The 17,678-nt window shown below is 43.7% G+C and overlaps 1 protein-coding gene across 2 annotated transcripts in view; it reads right to left on the reverse strand.

The window, feature by feature from the left end:
* The window catches only part of GRIK2 (glutamate ionotropic receptor kainate type subunit 2), a 754,817-nt gene that overhangs the window by 735,669 nt on the left and 1,470 nt on the right, over window positions 1-17,678 (reverse strand). For both annotated transcript variants that reach the window (XM_075554727.1, XM_075554725.1), the window contains exon 2: window positions 13,096-13,502. In XM_075554727.1, coding sequence (XP_075410842.1) covers window positions 13,096-13,210 — 115 coding nt within the window. In that variant the 5' untranslated portion in view covers window positions 13,211-13,502. The remainder of the gene's footprint in view (window positions 1-13,095; window positions 13,503-17,678) is intronic.

Raw genomic sequence — 17,678 nt, forward strand, 5'->3', positions numbered from 1 at the left:
ATTTAAATTAGTTATAAACTATAACAAAGATGATACAATCTTTCAAAGCTGCATATTTATATTTTATGTTAATAAGCATTTTCTGAAAAAGTTGTATTAGACTTCATGGAAACTTCATTTTTCCATCTGCCTATGATAGATTTTCAGTTATAATTCAGGGTTTGTAGACACTGTAGTGGCCGCATTCGATCTGTTTGGTCTCACAACCCTCCCGATCTGCTTCATTTCTGTCGGATGCAAAGGTGGGAATATCCCATGGTTCTATTGGCTGTTTTGTCAGTAAACTAGATGGCCTTTCTGGGACTTATTTGTAAGGTCGAACAGACTATGATGCTGGTGGTTTAATGGTTACAGGTTGGGCTGCGAGCTACATGGGCAGCAGGTTGAACCACCAGCAGCTCGATGGGAGAAAGACTGGGCTTTCTACTCCTGTAAACAGTTACAGACCCATAGGGCATTGGCTCAAAAGCAGTGAGTTTGGTTTTTCGCCCCAGACCCTAATTGTCTAGTGCCAGTTAAAGTCCTGGCATTTTTTTATAAAAAGGGAGAAATTTCAAAGGACTTGCTCTTCTATAAAACTCCAAAATCAGAAGAAATTTTGTTCTATTTGTTAATAAATCTTTTTCAATGTCTTTGGAATAGCTTCAGTTACATTCTAAAGAAAATAATTTAATCATAATTTATAAATGGAAAAGTATCTTAAATGTTTATTTGCATAGTTTAAGAAGTTCAAAAAGAGTGCATGGCTGTTAAAGATATTACTTTATTGCATTAAATACAAAATTTCATTTCAACTCACAAAGCCTCTCTCTTCCAGATATTTTCCAATTAATTCTAACATTATTCTTGGAAGTTAAGCAGATTGCAGGTAGTATGCCATTCTTCAGAAAATGAAGACAAGATCCAGTGAAATTTAATTATCTATCCTAATTTATGACCTCCAGATAACAGAGTAAAGAATAAAACTCACGATTCAAGCTACTAAATTCAGGATCTGAAATTTCAAAGTCATGTGCAATTGGAAAACAGTACTAATAAACTTATTAAAGTGTATTTTTAAATCTGATTAAAAGAATTACATATACTACAGTGATATTTGTATATGTACATATACCTAATATTGACTAATATGTCACATGTACAAAAACAGTAAACTGCCTAATTTGCACATTAACCACATATATCCAGCTATAACAAATGCCAAGGTGAGAAGTAAGCGTGGCATGCTGTGGCAGTAATATGTCAACTTGGCTAGGCCCTAATTCTCAGTGGTTTGGTAGTTATAGAACGATGTAATTTGGCAGTGACGTAATTTTGTGCTTTGGCAGTCATATACGGATATTTCCATGTTTCATTTTTAGATAGGATGTTGATTTCCTCCAGTTTTGCATAGCAACCTGGTATATAGAACCTAACCATGTTGGTGAGTGAGGAATGAATATAAGTAAAAAGTGTTTCAGTTATGTAGATTCCTTTGAATTAAAAAAAATAAGAGTAACGTGGAAACAGTGTATTGTATTCCTCAAAAGGCATTCAATCCTAACTGAACTGGGTTTAAAATCACAGCCTATTAGTTACCCTCCTTCATTCATTAGCAAAGCCTAGCTGTAAGTATACCAATAGAAGGCCATAAACCATTATCATTTCCCGTAAAAAATTCAATTCGACAAATATGTATGGAATGTATGTCATATATAGGCAGTATCCAGGTACTCAAGTTTCCATGCTAAATAGAAATATGCAAAAAATAGACTTAATGAGCAGTACCTGAACTCATTCGGTTTAAGCAGAAATAACACAGAGCTAAATAATCCTCCAAATATATTTTCCTTGAGATAAACTGGCAACTTTCCTTTGCTTGATCATTTGATTTAGTCATGGGTTACAAGACACTGCTTTTTTGCAGTTCAGGATTTTGTTTAATATGTATCTGTGACCGCAGAACTTCTTAAAGGCTTCAATAATCCAGAACAAAAATGGTCCCTTTGCTTCCATTTCAGAAAGAAAGAGAAAGGGAATCCACATATTCTTCACAGAATGCAAGTGCCTGGCAGAGAAACCATTTGACTCCTTTCTGCAGACCAAGCAAGCCCATCCTCTGACCTACAATGGCTTTCCAGGGGTTAAACACAAGGAGCCTAAAACCTGTAGCCTAACTATCAAAGCTCAGAAAGAATCCATGCCGTATGCATCTCTCCACAGGTTTGGTCTGCTCCCTGTCCCAAAGTATGCCTTCTTCATTTGTACCTGGATTGCTTACTTTGGTCTGAGTCTCTTACCCACGTTATATGTTATTTTCCCCTCCACCATCACCCTTTTTTTTTTTAACAGATTTTAGGCAAAACCCTGACTCTAAGACCACAGTCATCTCCTTTGAACGACTCATGTATTTATTTCCTGTACCACTTATTCAATAGTTTAATGTGCATATCTTTTCTCTCCAACAGGATTAAAAACTCCTTGAAGCCAGAACTGGCATCTCAGAATTCATTTCCCAAATGCCTGAAACATGACATATAAATCAAACCAACCAACCAAAGAAAAAACAACTGCCATGCAGTCAGCTAACTCACAACTGTGTATTACAGAGGAGAACTGTCCCATAGGCTTCCTGAGGATGGAAATCTGAACAGAAATAGAGAGCTCCGTCTTGCTCCCTGGAGCAGCTGGTAGGCTCACACCGCTGACCTTTCAGTTAGCAGTGCAATGCAGTGCAATGTTCAGCCCAGTGTATCACCTGGGCTCCCTGAAACATCATACGTACTCAATTCCTCTTCGTTTGATAAATGAATGTGGTAGAAGATTTTGAAGACAGGGACACGGGATCAAAGCAAAAGCGGTGGAGAAAGCATTCTAGAAGAAGGAAAAGACGCCCACGCGATGAAGTCCTACAAATGAGAAAGCAGAGGGATAAAGCAAACCACCGTCTTATGGAAACTCCTAGAAGCAGCAGTGCGTCTTAAAATTGAGGCAAAGCACAAGAGTTGAATAGTCCAAAGGAGTCAAGGATTGTACAAGAGCAACAGCATAATTTAGTGACAAATAAATTACTCGTGTACTGGTGTGAAATCTGAAATTACCTATCTTTGATTCAGGACAAGCTATTTACTGACCACTGAAAGTTAGTCTCTCAATTTAGAATATTGGATTGTGTGGTCTCTTAAGTACCCCCTTAGTAAGATATTGTAGGATTTGGTCATTTTCATTTATCTTGAAATAATTCCCATTTTGTTGTATATGAAAAAACTATAATCTAATGGCAGGAGTCTTAGCAAGTAAGAAGAAGAAGGAGCTCAAAAGACACATAAAGTGCACCAAATGTCTAACTACGTTAAAAACGTCAGTGGCAGAAAACTTCTTTAATGTTTGTTTTATTTATATGGTCATTTCAGTTAAGAGATATTCCCATCATGATAGGTCAAGGATTTAGAACATGACTGAACTGGAAAGAGAAAGGGAATTAGATCTAACATATTCAAAATACTTGCTTTAGTTCGATGGTAGGAAAAGTAGCTTGTTGATTTATAAGACCATGAAAAGTATTTAAAGATTCATCTGAAGCAGATGAGATATGTCAATGTAAGAACATCACTGACATCTCATTTAAAATAATCACAAATGTTGAAACATTCAGACAAACACAAGCAAAAAAAATGAACTTCTAAATCCTTGAGATGTCTGGCAGTAAATCCAGAAATGGCTGTGCTTCAAATGGCAATTGACTCCTTTCTTTGCTCAGCGTCTGTCTCACTCAGGTCACTCAGCACTCCGTGAGACACCTAGTAAACCTACTCCTCACTTACCATTGATTTCATGTTGCAACATTTCACATGTGCAATAAAAGGAAAAAAGCTAGTATGCAGGTTAATCATATACCCTGGCAGTAATGAATGCTGGGGTCTCTGACTGAGGGGTCTCATGTGCATGTAGAATGGAAACTCTCATTGCATGAGATTTCCCCACCCTGGAGGGGATATGTGATAATGTATTCCCAAGATGCTAGTGTGCGAGTAGAGTGGAGGTAGAGCTGGAGTGGGTCTGCAGGGATAGGATCTTGTCTGGCAGGTCCTGGTGCACACAGGGACTGAGTCCAAGGCAGAAGTAGCTCATGTCCTGAAGGTGCATCAGTCTGAGGGCAGCAACAAAGCAGAACACCATGATCTGGCCCAGCTCCCGGCCCTGACTGGTGGCAGGGAAGGCTCAGACTGTGACCAGAAGTGGCCCTGAGATGGGACACTCTGGTGTTTGTTGGTTGTGGGACTCATCAGCTGACTGACACCTGGGCAGCCTCTTAGGTTTCCATGTCCTTTCCTGAGTGGGCACAGGACAGAGTAAGGCAGATGTGGGCGAAGTCAGCTGGTGAGTGGCCAGCAGCTGCTGCAGTTTAAGGTCAAGGGCAGACATGGCCTCAAAGGAGGTTCTGGATTGTCAGTTCCCATGGGGAATGGGGCAGAGCAGGGTCACTCAGTGAGAGTCCAAGAGATGCTCAGGTGAGGGGACTTCAGGCGGGCAGAAGAGAGTCTGTTACACCCTGTTGGTACCTAGGTCTTCATATCTCAGACAAGAAGCCTTCCTACTCCTGACAAAGCCACAAAGGGCATTTTAGGGTAATCAAGGGGGTGAGCCAGAGCCACCCATTCTGAAAATAAGATGAAGGCAGAAAAGGGCGGCAGGCTTAGGAAAGGGAGCAGCACTTGGGCGACCCTGGTTCTCGAAGACCAAGTCATCTTTCCCTGCAGGAAGCGCTGAGGACTGAGTTCTCCTTAAGGGAGACAGTGGTGGCAGGTGACCTCAGCATGAGTCTGGCAAGACATTCTTAGTACTAGTGAGGGGATGAGAGGTACGGTCACCGGTCACCCTCAATTATCACATAACACTTAATTTTGCATACTGACAGGACCTTTGGAACCTTGGCATGTAGCTAAGTAAGGAGTGGATGTGTTCTCTTAATATCTGCACACCTTTGTTACAGACAGAATCAACTGATCTATCAATTCATCCTCATGCAATGAGGTCCTATGAGCGTTTACACTCTCCCTTCCAAAGCAGAAGCAAAAAGCCCTGTATCTGCAAAGAAAGTCACTGCAAAGGGCAAATGCCAAGGCAAAAAGAAAGACTAGTCATCTATATATCAGTGTGCAAATATCCGAAAGGAACATTTCCTTGAATCATGGGGATGTTCGGTACCCTACATTCACCTTCAATCCAGAAAGGAATGTTCAGTTTGGAATTAAGGAAACAAAAAGTTCACATCTATAAATCAAAAACCAAAATCCTCAAAATCGCATCAGTAGACAACGTCATGACACAAAGAAAAAAATGAAGTTGTCAAGTCTTAATTTTACTTGGATCCACAATCAATGCTCAATGAGTAGTCATCAAAAAACAAACAGCATTTTGCATTGGGAAAATCTGCTACCACATGAATTCTTTATGAATGAAGGAGACTGAGTAGAGACCCAAAGCCAATCAGTAGGCAATTGGACATCCCTTTACAGAAGGGTCACAAGGAAGAGATGAGCCAGTCAGCGTGTGGTAGAACACTGATGAAACACACAACTTTCCTCGAGTTCCTTAATGCTTCCTCCCCCCTCACTATCATGACCCCAATTCTACCTTACAAGTCCAGCTAGACCAGAGGATGTACAATGGTGCAGATAAGAGCTGGAAACACAGGTAATCCAGGACAGATAAACTCCTCAGGACCAATATTGAGAGTAGCCATACTCTCGAGGTAGGGGGCAGATAGGGAGAACCGATCACAAGATCACAATGATCTGGAGATAAGCCCCTCGAAGGGGGATGGAAAACAGAAAAACGAGTGAAGGGAGACATTGGATAGTGTAAGACATGAAAAAATAATAATAATTTATAAATTATCAAGGGTTCATGAGGGAGGGAGAATGGAAGGAGTGGGGGGGTGGAATGAGAAGCTGGTACCAAGGGCTCGAGTAGAAAGAAAATGTTTTGAAAATGATGATGGTAACAAATGTACAAATGTGCTTGACACAATGGATGGGTGGATTGTGATAAGAGTTATACAAGCCCCTAATAAAATGATTTTAAAAATAAATAAAATATAATCATACACTAATTCAAAAGAAAAACAAAATGTTGAACAGCAAGTATGTCACTTGGAGGACTTATGTCTACCTAATCCAAACCAAGGGAGGGGTGTCTCAGTTTATTTATATTCATGTGGAAGTCCGGTAATGAATAAGGAATACCTCTGAATGGATACATTTGAATTATGCTTCTGGTGAAGAATATTAAAAGTCTCATGAACTTCCAGAAAGAAAACCAACAATGGAGAAATCTGTCTTTGAAGAAGTGTGGCCCCAATGTTCCTTAGCAGTGATGATGGGGCGACCCTGTCTCATATACTTTGGACATGCTATCAGTAGACACCCATCCCCAGCAAAGGACACCATGCTTGGTCAGTGAAAAAGAGGATGATCCTAAGCGAAATGGACCGATACAGTGGCTTCAACCTCGGGCTCAAGCATAACCCCAATTGTGAGGCTCGTACAACAATGGTCAGCATTTTGTTCTATCGCACACAGGGTTACTCTGAGCTGGACCCATTCAATGGCACTTAATGACGATCCACTGCAGTAGAAATGTGAACATCAACTGCTGTCCGCAAACGCTGCTGTAATTGTAGAACAGCAGAAAGCCTAAAATGCAAGTGAAAAGTTTTAAAAAAAAATAAACCTATGAAGAAAGGACTAGTTTAATCAGATTCGAGAATTAACCCTTTGAAAATACAAAAATAATCCACGTTTGACTCTAAGGGTGTGAGGTGAGAGACAAGCAAGCCTCCCTTGTGTGGGTATCAGAGGAAAGAGGAAAGCGTGTAAGTTATACAGAACATGTAGAGCGACAGGGTGGAAAGTGGGCTCCCTTGTAACTTCACTCCCTCAAGGCTGCTGTTGGTGTTAATTTAATTATATGTCACCAAAATTTAGGGTCTGAGATAGAAAAATCTGGGTAGGTTTCAGGCTTTTCTGGGGGGCAGGGGGTGGATCTGAAGCACAGAGAACCTTAATTGACAATTCCACAAGGCAAGATCAACTAGAGAAGGCAATAATCTTGGAAGAGACTGTGGATTGTGGTCACCTTACAATTGCCAGTCTTCAGTTTTCTCAAAATACAGCAAAGACCACCCTTTTTCTTGGGGCAGAGGGTCCTGAAGTTAATAACCTTGATAGAGAATTTTGCTAAGAAAACAGAACTCACAGAGAGTCAAGGCTGATTCATAGCAACCTGATAGGGCCAGATAGGGCCGGAAAGAACTGCCCCTGTGAGTTTCCCAAACTGTAACTCTTTGGGGGAGCTGAAAACCCCCCTGGGGATTGATATATAAATGTCCATGACTACACTGAAACTTCAGAAGCAGAACACTTCTTGAATATCCGCAGATTCTCTGTGCAGACAAGCATTATCTGTGGCAAAACCAAATGCATCCAAAATTTAGAAGTCAAATGTGTTATTTTTCAGTTACAGAATGGAAAAGACTCATCAGCACCACTGAGCCTGCACACCCCACACGGGAGCACTTTCGAAGAATTCAAAATGCGTTTGTTTTTGAATAGATATATTTGTAATTCAATTTATTAAGCCAGCTCTTGAAAATCTTCCTTCAGTGAAGCTTGGTCCTAAACCTAGGTTCACATTAGATGATGAAGGTCTGAGGGAAGCTTATTTAACCTACATTAAATCTTGATAATGCATTAATGAGTCTTTTAAAGGGATAATTTTAATTCTCCAATCTTCAGCCATAAAGGCTATATAGTGCTAAGCCGCCTTGCCCTTTCAATTAAACTTGTTAAGGGCCTTCTATTTAGTCAGCACCCTGAATGGTCCATTAAAATTCTTGTTCTGTAAGAGTTGTGTTCAGTGCTCTGTTGTTTTAAATTCCATTAAATCCAAATGGTCTTTATCATCCCATGACCACAGTGACTTCAATCAGCCAATTTAATTACCTTACAAAATTGTCAGCAGAAGCAACGATGGAAAACAGGAAACCCTATGATGCTATCAGATTGAAATCTTCCTCTTCAGTGTTTAATCTAGACCAGTCAATAATGATGATGTACACCTACTTTCTTCCCTTCCAGGGTCTTTTGACCTTACCTTTCAGGCTAAGATTCAGGGGTTAAGATTCATTTGGAGCTCTTCTAGCACCTGGATTGCTGAACCACAAATGTAAAGCCCATGCCAAACAAGCAACACTTCCACTTCACAGAGAAAAATCTAGAATCACCTGCAAACCCCAGGTACTATTTATGTAGCAGATGACTGATTTTAAAATCACATATTTACACTGAGGTGTAAAAACAGGCATCTGACATTCCCAGCGAATCGACGTAGTAACAGTAAAATCGTAGATAGAGGAAGAGAAAAGAATTGCAATTCACTTGGAGGTTAAATCTCCACCACAATACAGGAAAGGATGTTCTCCATCTGAAATTATGATAATTAAATGACAGCAAACACTGTGTCATCCTTATCATCAACAACACTGTGAATTTCATAGTGAATAGACTTGAAGGGGCTGTGATAATCAATGGGAAGGCCCCATGTTTGTTCCATGGTATTTTCCTCCTTTGTGTGGGAGGCTCACATTAACTTTCCCTGTGCTGAGTAAATGTTGAAACAGTGTCAGCTGAGAATTCAGGGAATGAACACACTGCAATGAGCCCTTGAATCAAACCAAGCAGCAAAGCTTGTCTGAAGAAATGTGTACTGGCATATAAACTCTTCTTCGCGACTAAAAGACAACCTCACATAGCCAGGAAAGGTGTCGAATTCCATGTGTCTGGAGGGAGATGGGGTGCGATTTCTAGAGGCGGAAAAGACCGTTTTTAAAAGTCGTTTTCTGAAATGATCTCGCCTCCTCTGATGGATCACATCACAGTTATTCTTTGAAGCTTTAAAAATAAGTAAGAACTTATGAGAAACCCCTCCACCCCCTTTTTTTAAGTGCCATCCTTGTGTTGGCGATTCTTGGAAAGATTCCCCTCCCTGGCTTGTCACAGCTCAGCTGAGCAGATGTTCTGACTTTATCTGTTGCAGACAGTAGCCGCTATTACTCCCGCAGCCTCACCTCCCAGGAGTCAATTTTCTGCTTCCAGATGTTGGGCCACTCCTCCCTCCCGCCCACCTCTCCTTCCAAAGGAAGAGGGTTCTCTTTCAAAGAACTGGCGGCTTCTAAGCTCAGTCAATTCACTCACAGTCCTGGGTGTTGGGTGGTTTTAGGATGTCTGCTACTAATTGTGATAACTGGGAGCAGAGAACTTGCCTAGCCCGCTAGGAGGGCTCCCGTAGGCATCTCTCCTGTTCCTCTCTGTTCCTCTCGTGCAGTGGGTTTTATTGACTGAGCGGGTGGACTTCCCTTCGTGAGCGCACAGGTCACTGACTGCGCTGGCGCTGGCCGGCACGCCTTGCCCAGAATGTCCTCCAGGGTCTCGGCGGGAAGACCTCCACCAGGAAGACTTTATGGAGAACAAGGACGTCGCCCGGCGGCGTGGTAGCTAGCAGAAAAGCTATGTCAAAATATCAGAACGTCGGAGCAGCCTGGCCCATGCTACCTTGGGGAATTTGCCGAGGGGCGGAGGAGAAAGTTTGGGCTGAGGTCTTTGCTTGGGGAGTCCTACATTCCCATCCAACTAAAGACCCTGAATAGCAGTGTGGAAAACAAGTGGTGGCTTGGAGGGTGATTTCTAGACTGGGAGCCAGGGGCCAGCCACGTGTCTAGCCCTTAGCTGGGCGACTTTGTCCACCCCCCTCCCCGCCCTTCCCTAGAGACAGGTCGAGGACACCAGGGAGAGAAGGTGTGCTAAAACGACTTAAGCAGAACCGATCCAGGCTGGATCAGCAGGGAAATCAGGGGTAAGGGCCACGCCCCCGCAGACCGAGGGTCCCGCCCTCGCCCCCAGCTCCCAGGCAGCCCGCCCAGTAGCCTAGCCTGGGAGGCAGCGAGCTAGACGCGGAGGCCCAATGTACCTCCCGCCGGGGTGCGCGGCTCTCCCCTGGGAGAGGCCTGCCTGGGAAGAGCCTGCCGGAGGACGTCCGTCGGCCTGCACCTGCGGCCAGACCTTGACTCTCAGCCCCGTGCACCCTGCTTCCGAACAGCCGGCCCGCGGCCAGCGCCTGGGAAAAGCCCGGGGTGCACCCGCAAAGAGTGCATGCAGCAGCGGCGCGCAGCGCGGAGCTGACCCTGGCCTGACCCGGAGGTCCCTTCAGTCCTCGCCCCAGCGGCCTGAGGTGACAGCCCCGGAAGAGCGTCCAGGGGACGCAGCAGTCCGCCGGAGACCTTTTCTGGGGGTGGTAGGGTCGCGGGTGGGGCCGAGCGGTCCCCGGCTCCGGCTCGGGCGGAGGAGGGGTCAGCCCGAGCACTCCTGGGCTGCAGCAGGAAGTTTGCTTGGGCTCCGGAGAGGAGTTCCTCGTGCCCAGGAAAGGGGGCCTGGGTCGGCCAGGAGCGCGGCTGCAGAATGGAGGCGCTGCCCTAGTGGGAGCGGGGCAGGGGGATGGGGGGTGGGGGCCGGAGGAGGGCACCCGGAGACCTTGACAATGGAGTTCCGCCACCAGCGTGGAAGGGGGGCTGGGGCAGCCGCCGGGCTCCGCTAGTGGTTGCCATAGCGCCAAGACGGCGGCGCCCAGTGGCTGGTGGCTCAGCCTCTCTTGGGGGGGGGGGGGCGCCGGAGGCGGGGGCTGGAGCTGGGCGTTCGGTGCCGCCTCCCCAGCAGACACTGGCAGCCTCAGGCTGCCTGCCGCCCAGAGCAGCTGCTCCACCAACTCCAAGCCCTTCCCTGTTCCAACCTTACAAGGAGCAGGGCTAAGGGTGAGATTCCGGTTTGCCTTTTGAATCAAAGTTGTAAAATAACCTTTCAAGAGCACTTTATAAGCTCTCAACCAACCATGCACAACACTTACAACATGTCTCCCTAGAAGGAAGTAGAACCTTCACCATTGCGTCAATGTAACCCCGACCAAAAAGCTCCCGTGATCACAGAGCACACAGTACTTCCTCACAACTCAGGTCAGATATTTGGCAAAAGATTCCCGTATGGAAAATAGTTGAGGTGAATGAAGGAAATAGCAGAGTATCTAGAAACCAGGCTGAGAGGTTAAGATCCTTGCCTGGTGTCCTGTGTCGTGAAAACATTTTTAGTAAGCCTTGGTCTAGGAAAATGATTTTGGGGTTGTTGGTTTTTTGGGTTTTTTTACATGTCAGCTCTTTTTGGAAAGCTGCTGCACACTCTGCTATGGTCGCCAAGATTTTTAATATGAAGATATGAAATGATCAGCAAATGTAACAATCTAATGATTCAGCAAATACTGTGCTGCAAGACCAGAGCAGCAATAATTAAATCTTTAGAGTATCGGTGACAGTTTTCTGACTCAAAGTCATCTTTTTGTTCCACCTAGTCTGCAAACACATTTAACCCAGGACACTCATTCACAGATACACAGAGCTACCTTCGTGTTCCAAATAAGTAGTTTGTATTACTCAACACACTGGGCAAAACTACTAGACTATATAACACCATGCTCAAAGCAGAGCTGAACACACACACTTGCAGTGATAGAGAGACCTGCTTAAGCCCGTTCATAAAATCAAGCATTCCTGCAGACTCTTGTTGCTAAGAGCAACGTGCTTAAGTACTGTCTAGCATGAAGAAAGCAGGAAAACTACTACAGTTGGAATTCAGAGCTATACTCCATTGTCTTTTTTGTCATTACCAGCCTTCTTGATTTTAGGTGTGTTTGGGAGAAGCAACCTGGGATCCTCTTTCTTTTCTTTTCTTTTTCCTTTAATATATGAAAGGTGTCCCTACTCTCCTTCCACAAAGATGGTAAAATTTGTTACAGAAAAGGCATTTGGGGGAAAGTAAAGGCAGGAGATGCTGTTGACATAATAGGAGATGCAGGCAACCCCTCTTGGAACTAAATTGGAGTGGTTTAAGGTTTTTGTCTTTTATCTCAAAGACATATATTTGGAACTGTATGATCTCCTGCACTCTTTGGTCTAAGTCCACTTTAACTGTGAGAGGTGTGGGCACTTTTACCGCCCCCCCACCCCTTGGTTTTCTTTTCTCTCACTTTTAATCTACTTCAGGCAACTTTCCTTGATGAGTGAGGCTTACTAAAACTCTATTGGCCATTGAGAGCCGTGGAGCGTTGCCCATGCTTCATTTCCTCCTGGCAAATCTTTCTGACCAGGGTCCCCACTGGAGTCCCACGTTCAATTTTCCCTTTGAGTTCTAAAGAAATCCTAATTCCTCGGGAAAATGACAGATTTCCCGACGACAATGTATGGGCTATGTTGGCTCCTTCATCACTTAGCAGGAAATAAAGATGCAGACACACACATACAGGCATAGGCGCGACCCTCCTCACACCCCCACTCCCACTGCGAATCATTTATCAGTCTGGGACTCAGAGTGAGAGGACTGTGAGAGAGACTCAGCAAGTTTAAAACCAAACAGGTGACACCCCTCCAGCTGTGTTAGTATTAAGCTGCTTTACTCAGACCGGACGGCAGCCTCTCCTTGTCAAAACAGAGCCTTGAACCTTACAATAATACCACGTTTAAAAGCTCTTTTCTAGGGAGAGCACTAGGGGCTGGGAAAGAAGAGATTCGGGGTGGCAGGGTGGGGCGCTCTCCAATACCCGAAAGGCGAAGGTTAGCACCCTACTCTTACACGTGGACCGGCCCACGTCTCTGGAGGGAGCGGACATCCAGCCCTCGCCAAAGTGACCAGCGGGGAACTCCTGGGCCCGCAAGCCAGCCCGGCGCTCCAAGGCGGGGACCAAACAGCGCCAAGCCCCAGGGCTTCCCGGGGAGAGCAGCGGCGGAGTGCCGGGCGACCGCAGGGAAGTCGCGCCGCGCTCACACCCGCACGCAGACCCCGCTCGCCCCGGCGGCCACACGGCCCGGGAAGAGGAAGAAAATCTGGAAAGCAGGAAAGCAGGGGGAGGTTCCTGAAAGCCCCGAGAGGCGCGGGGTCGCCGGCAGCTGGGAACCCGCCGCCAGGCAGAGCGCAGCCGCCTGTTTACATCCGGCTGCCACGACCGGGGAAGGCTTACCAAATCTCAACACATGCGTGGTGCCTTGAGCATATCCAATCCACAGTAAGCAGAGCAGGAGTTTAATGGTGCGCCGGAAGACTGGGTGACTTAGGATCGGGGCAGTAATCTTCATGGTGTTTCTGTGCCCACGCGCGTGGCACCCACTTCCCCGCTCTAGCGTTCGGCTCCCCGGTCGGGCAGGAATGAGGATGCGTCGAGTGGTGGCCGCCGACACGATCACGGCATGGTCACTGGGGGAGGAAGGAGTCTCCGTTCCCCGGACCCATTAGCAATCGCTGCATGTTCTTCACTCACTGCGCCAAGGAGCCACCTTGCACTGCAAGGGATGGCGGGACGTCCATGTTAGTCGGGGAGCATCCGGGAGAAATCCACCGCGCACACCCACAATGTCCGGCCGCGCGAGCCTACGGAAGCAAGGGAGGGGGAAAATCAATAGAAAAGCCAGCCTTGGATACAGCGGAGGTGGCCGCAGCCAGCCCCAGTCCCAGTACAAAAGGCGCTTTGCTCGGAAAGGTTTTGCCAGGCCCTGTTCTACTGCACTGCTGCACAGCTTCTGACGTGAAGCCAAGATTAAGTGAGAAAAATTGAGATAGCTGCTCGCCTCGTAAGGCTCCCTGCCAGTGAGAGCTTCCCAACATCTATTATGCAACCAAACTGAAGTGCTCTCCCGCCTTGGGTTACCACAAAGAGAGTAGCGCTTATTTACGTACAGAAAAATGCTTTCATTTTCCAAGAGTCCTTGCTAAGAGTGATGTGTGTGTGTGTGTGTGTGTGTGTGTGTGTGTGTTAGGCAGACGTCTTACAATACACTGATGAATTTTAATAGGTGATGAGCTAGGTGGAAGTCACTTTGCCAAGGAGTTGTAAACAAGGAAGTGGGCTCCGATGGAGGAATGTGTTGAACAATCCATCATGTCTTTGCCAGAAAGGGGTTTTATTTATACTTTTTTAAGCCGGATGTGAATATAGACTACAATGAAATCTATATTAGGAAGATGAGTGTAGTCTTTTAAAACTTGAGTCAGACATTCCTTGATAATAACCGAGGAGGACAGAGAAATTTCATCCAGTGGATTTTGGGGTGGGGTGGGGGAGAATGGAATGAAAATAAATTAATATCCCCTCACCCACCTTTTAGCTCACTTAAAATAAGTATGCACACGTAAAAGACAATGACTGGACTTGGCGCAGCAGCATACCCCCAAAGCTTCCGGAATTTATGTCTGGGCTTCTTCTCATTTTTCAAAACTTTTTTCATTCAGAAGTGGAATATGAAATCATGGCTTGGCAACACTGGTTGTCCTAGCTTTGTCTGACAAAAACTCTATTGCTTGCTGGCTTTCTGGTGGTAACGCTTAGGGGAGAGTCTCAGGTAGTGACTGACTTAGCTTTTGCCATTAGCAATTTATTCCAGAGAAAGCATAGCCATATGTTTTCATCCCACATAAAATACTTTTTCTTATGAAAGTATACGCGGTCCTCAGGTAAATAAATTTTTTAATGCTCACTGTTAATATTCCACATGGGGGGGGCTAACACAGATAGGACAAGTGCTGTCACTTTTAAGAATGTCAAGTAATTCAGCAGAACAAACAGCTAGATCTTGCAATTATTTTTAAAATTAACTTCCTAATAGAATGACTACCTCTGAGGTCAAACCTTTTGAGAGGAAAGATAAGATCATATGGTCTTTGAAAAATATTTTAATTTTTTAAATATCTAATTTTTAAAACAAGGTGTGATATAAGTACTATTTGAGTCTTGAATATTTCCCCTAGATAACAAAAAATACTATATTGTTTTTACACCACCATAGTGATTTTTCAATCCTTATTTTTTGATATAAGAAAATGCTGATTTGAAAAGAAACCTACATTTTGCAAAGATATTAAGTGGCATTGATTTTTTTTAAGATGGAGGCATAACTGCAGTGTCAAAAATAAGTATCATGAATGGCTAGTTCTGCAGTCTAGCAGGCAATTCAATCAAATAATTTGACTAGTGGAGCACTTTAAAAGGAACACCTCGTGCTAAAACTAAGGGGATCTAGCGACTCCTTCAGTCCATGTTTAAAATATCTTTTGTAAAACATGTTCAGCTCAACATGTTCAGTTTTGTATATGCGGTTTCATTTATTCCAATCTATTTGTTCATTTTATTTTTGATTCTAGCAGAGATAACAATGACCACTAGGGCGACAATAAATATTCTTAGTTTTTCCATCTGCCAATATAATTGGCATCTACTGCCGGAAAATAGCATGTTCTATTGTGACTAATCAAAATACTGCAATTTGCAGTGTAGCTGACATTCAATGGAAGCTGAGGGGAAAAACTTCTTGTTCACATATTCTTTTTATCATAATGATATTTGACGTTAGAGATAAAACTTTTCTACTAAAAACTACCATTCTGAGTGATTTGATTTTTGTGGGGTTATTTATTGGCAATCTAGTGAGAAAAGTGAAAGATCAAGCCTCCAGATCCATGAAATTCTTACACAGTAAATTAAACAGTAAAGGTCTTGCACACATTTTTTCTTACTATTAATTGGTCCCCAAAGAACCAATTTTGCAAAAATGCGAAATTAGGTTCATTTACATCCATCAACTAAGCTGAAAGGCTTCAGCACCATACATAGGACCTGCACCTGTCCAACTGAACTTCAACAAGAAAGGAGACGACCTTTAAGAACCACGGACAGCGCTCCAGGCATTGATTTATTCTGGAATAGTACATTGAAAGCAAGTAGTACAGTAAGCCAGTCCCCAGGTTAAGAATACTAGACTTAAGGACGCGTGCCCTTTCATGCTATATAAATATACCCTCACTTAAAAACACGGAACCGACCCCCTACTTGCAACCAACGTTTCCTCGCAATCACCTCCACTTGCTGCACATGCAGCCTTTTTAAATATTGCAAATACTCGGAGCGTTTTCTTGGGACGGTTCCAATTTACCTACAAATTTGACCGAAAGACACATATCTTGTATCTTGTTCACAATCCTGAGAATGTCTGAACACAGAATGGGTAATATGCTATTTGAAATAATAGCATGAATATCGCTCCTACAAGAGAGACAGAATGTGAATCAGTGCATTGTTCACATTGTCAAGACTAGTGTGTCAATTGCGTTGTGTGTCTTTTTCAGGATGTCTCCGAAGGATTGCTAGGCATACCTAGAATTTACTAACAGTCGTCCCTTCACAGGGGACATGACTACATCAGTCATTTATATTAACTACAAGCTCTCTCATGAGCACTAAGCTATTTATTTATTTGAACAATTTATTGACTGAGAGACCACCAAGAATTCAGAACACTGAATGGCATGTTTTCAATAACTAGTGGTTAAATATATTTCTAAAATGTACAATTAGTTATTTGCCTCCAAATTCTCCACCTCCAGATTTCCATCTGTTCCAAGGGTGTTCAGAATAATTCCTCATTTTTCTCCTTAACTTCACCCATCCCTCAGGACAGAACACCTAAACTACATCCCCAATAATAAAGAATGATTTACTGGTGTAGGAAATATCTTATAGTAAGTAAATTTTGAATTTGTTATAAATGTATTCCCAATAACAATAGGACCATCATAGTTCTTCATCTAGAATTCATTAATTATGCATTATTTCACAGTTCAGATTGAACTCTTTTGGAAATGGTGCCAATTCTATATTTTCTCCTTTATTAGAGGGAAAAAAGCTGCTGTTGGGCTCAGGAGGTCATATATAATAAGTAATCAAGAAACGCATATACCTTATTCCATGATCTCATTTGCTCCCCCCCCCCACTTTAACCATATGGCAACCTTTATTTCTAGAAGCCAAAGCTCTGTAGGTTCCAAGGTCAAAGCAGAAATGATAAGCTGCACACACACATATGCACACACATACATACACATATGCATGCACAGCATTGTTGTGTCTAAAGTAAGCCTCAAAAATACCACAGGAGGCAAACATGCAGGAATACAAAGTTTATGATAAATTAACAAAGAGAAAAATTCATAGCATGTTCATGTAAAGCATGTTCCAACAACAACAGCAAAAAATCCATTAGCTTCATTCTTTATTGCATTTATATTTGCTGGCATTAATGACCTCTTATTCTTAGGCACTATTACTTGAGAAAGCAATTTTAGTTTCCTATTCTCCCAGTGAAAATGAATCTTATTCTAGTTAGCTGCCACCTGCTGGGACATGTACAAATGTGTAATAATCCTTATAGCACCACATTTAAGTCAACAATCCCTGCACCTTTTGCAGGAACCAGCAAATACATATCCCAGGACAACCTGCATATCAAAGGTGTTTCAAATGGTCTTCCATGCCAGATCTATATGTACACGCTGTTACATAGAATTCTTGCTAACGATTTGACTTGACCTGTCAACTAAGTCCTGCTCTGTCATGGCATTTGAGAAAGCCCATCTTACAGTAGCACCTGACCTACTCTTCGTGGCCATGTGGTCTGTTGTACTGCAGCTTGGCTAAAATAAACAGCCTGCCCACGCACAGCACTACAGGTGCCAGCGAAAAAAGTCACAGCTGATATTAGTTAAGATCACACTGTT

This window comes from Tenrec ecaudatus, chromosome 7 (genome assembly GCF_050624435.1).
Source record: "Tenrec ecaudatus isolate mTenEca1 chromosome 7, mTenEca1.hap1, whole genome shotgun sequence".
NCBI lineage: Eukaryota > Metazoa > Chordata > Mammalia > Afrosoricida > Tenrecidae > Tenrec > Tenrec ecaudatus.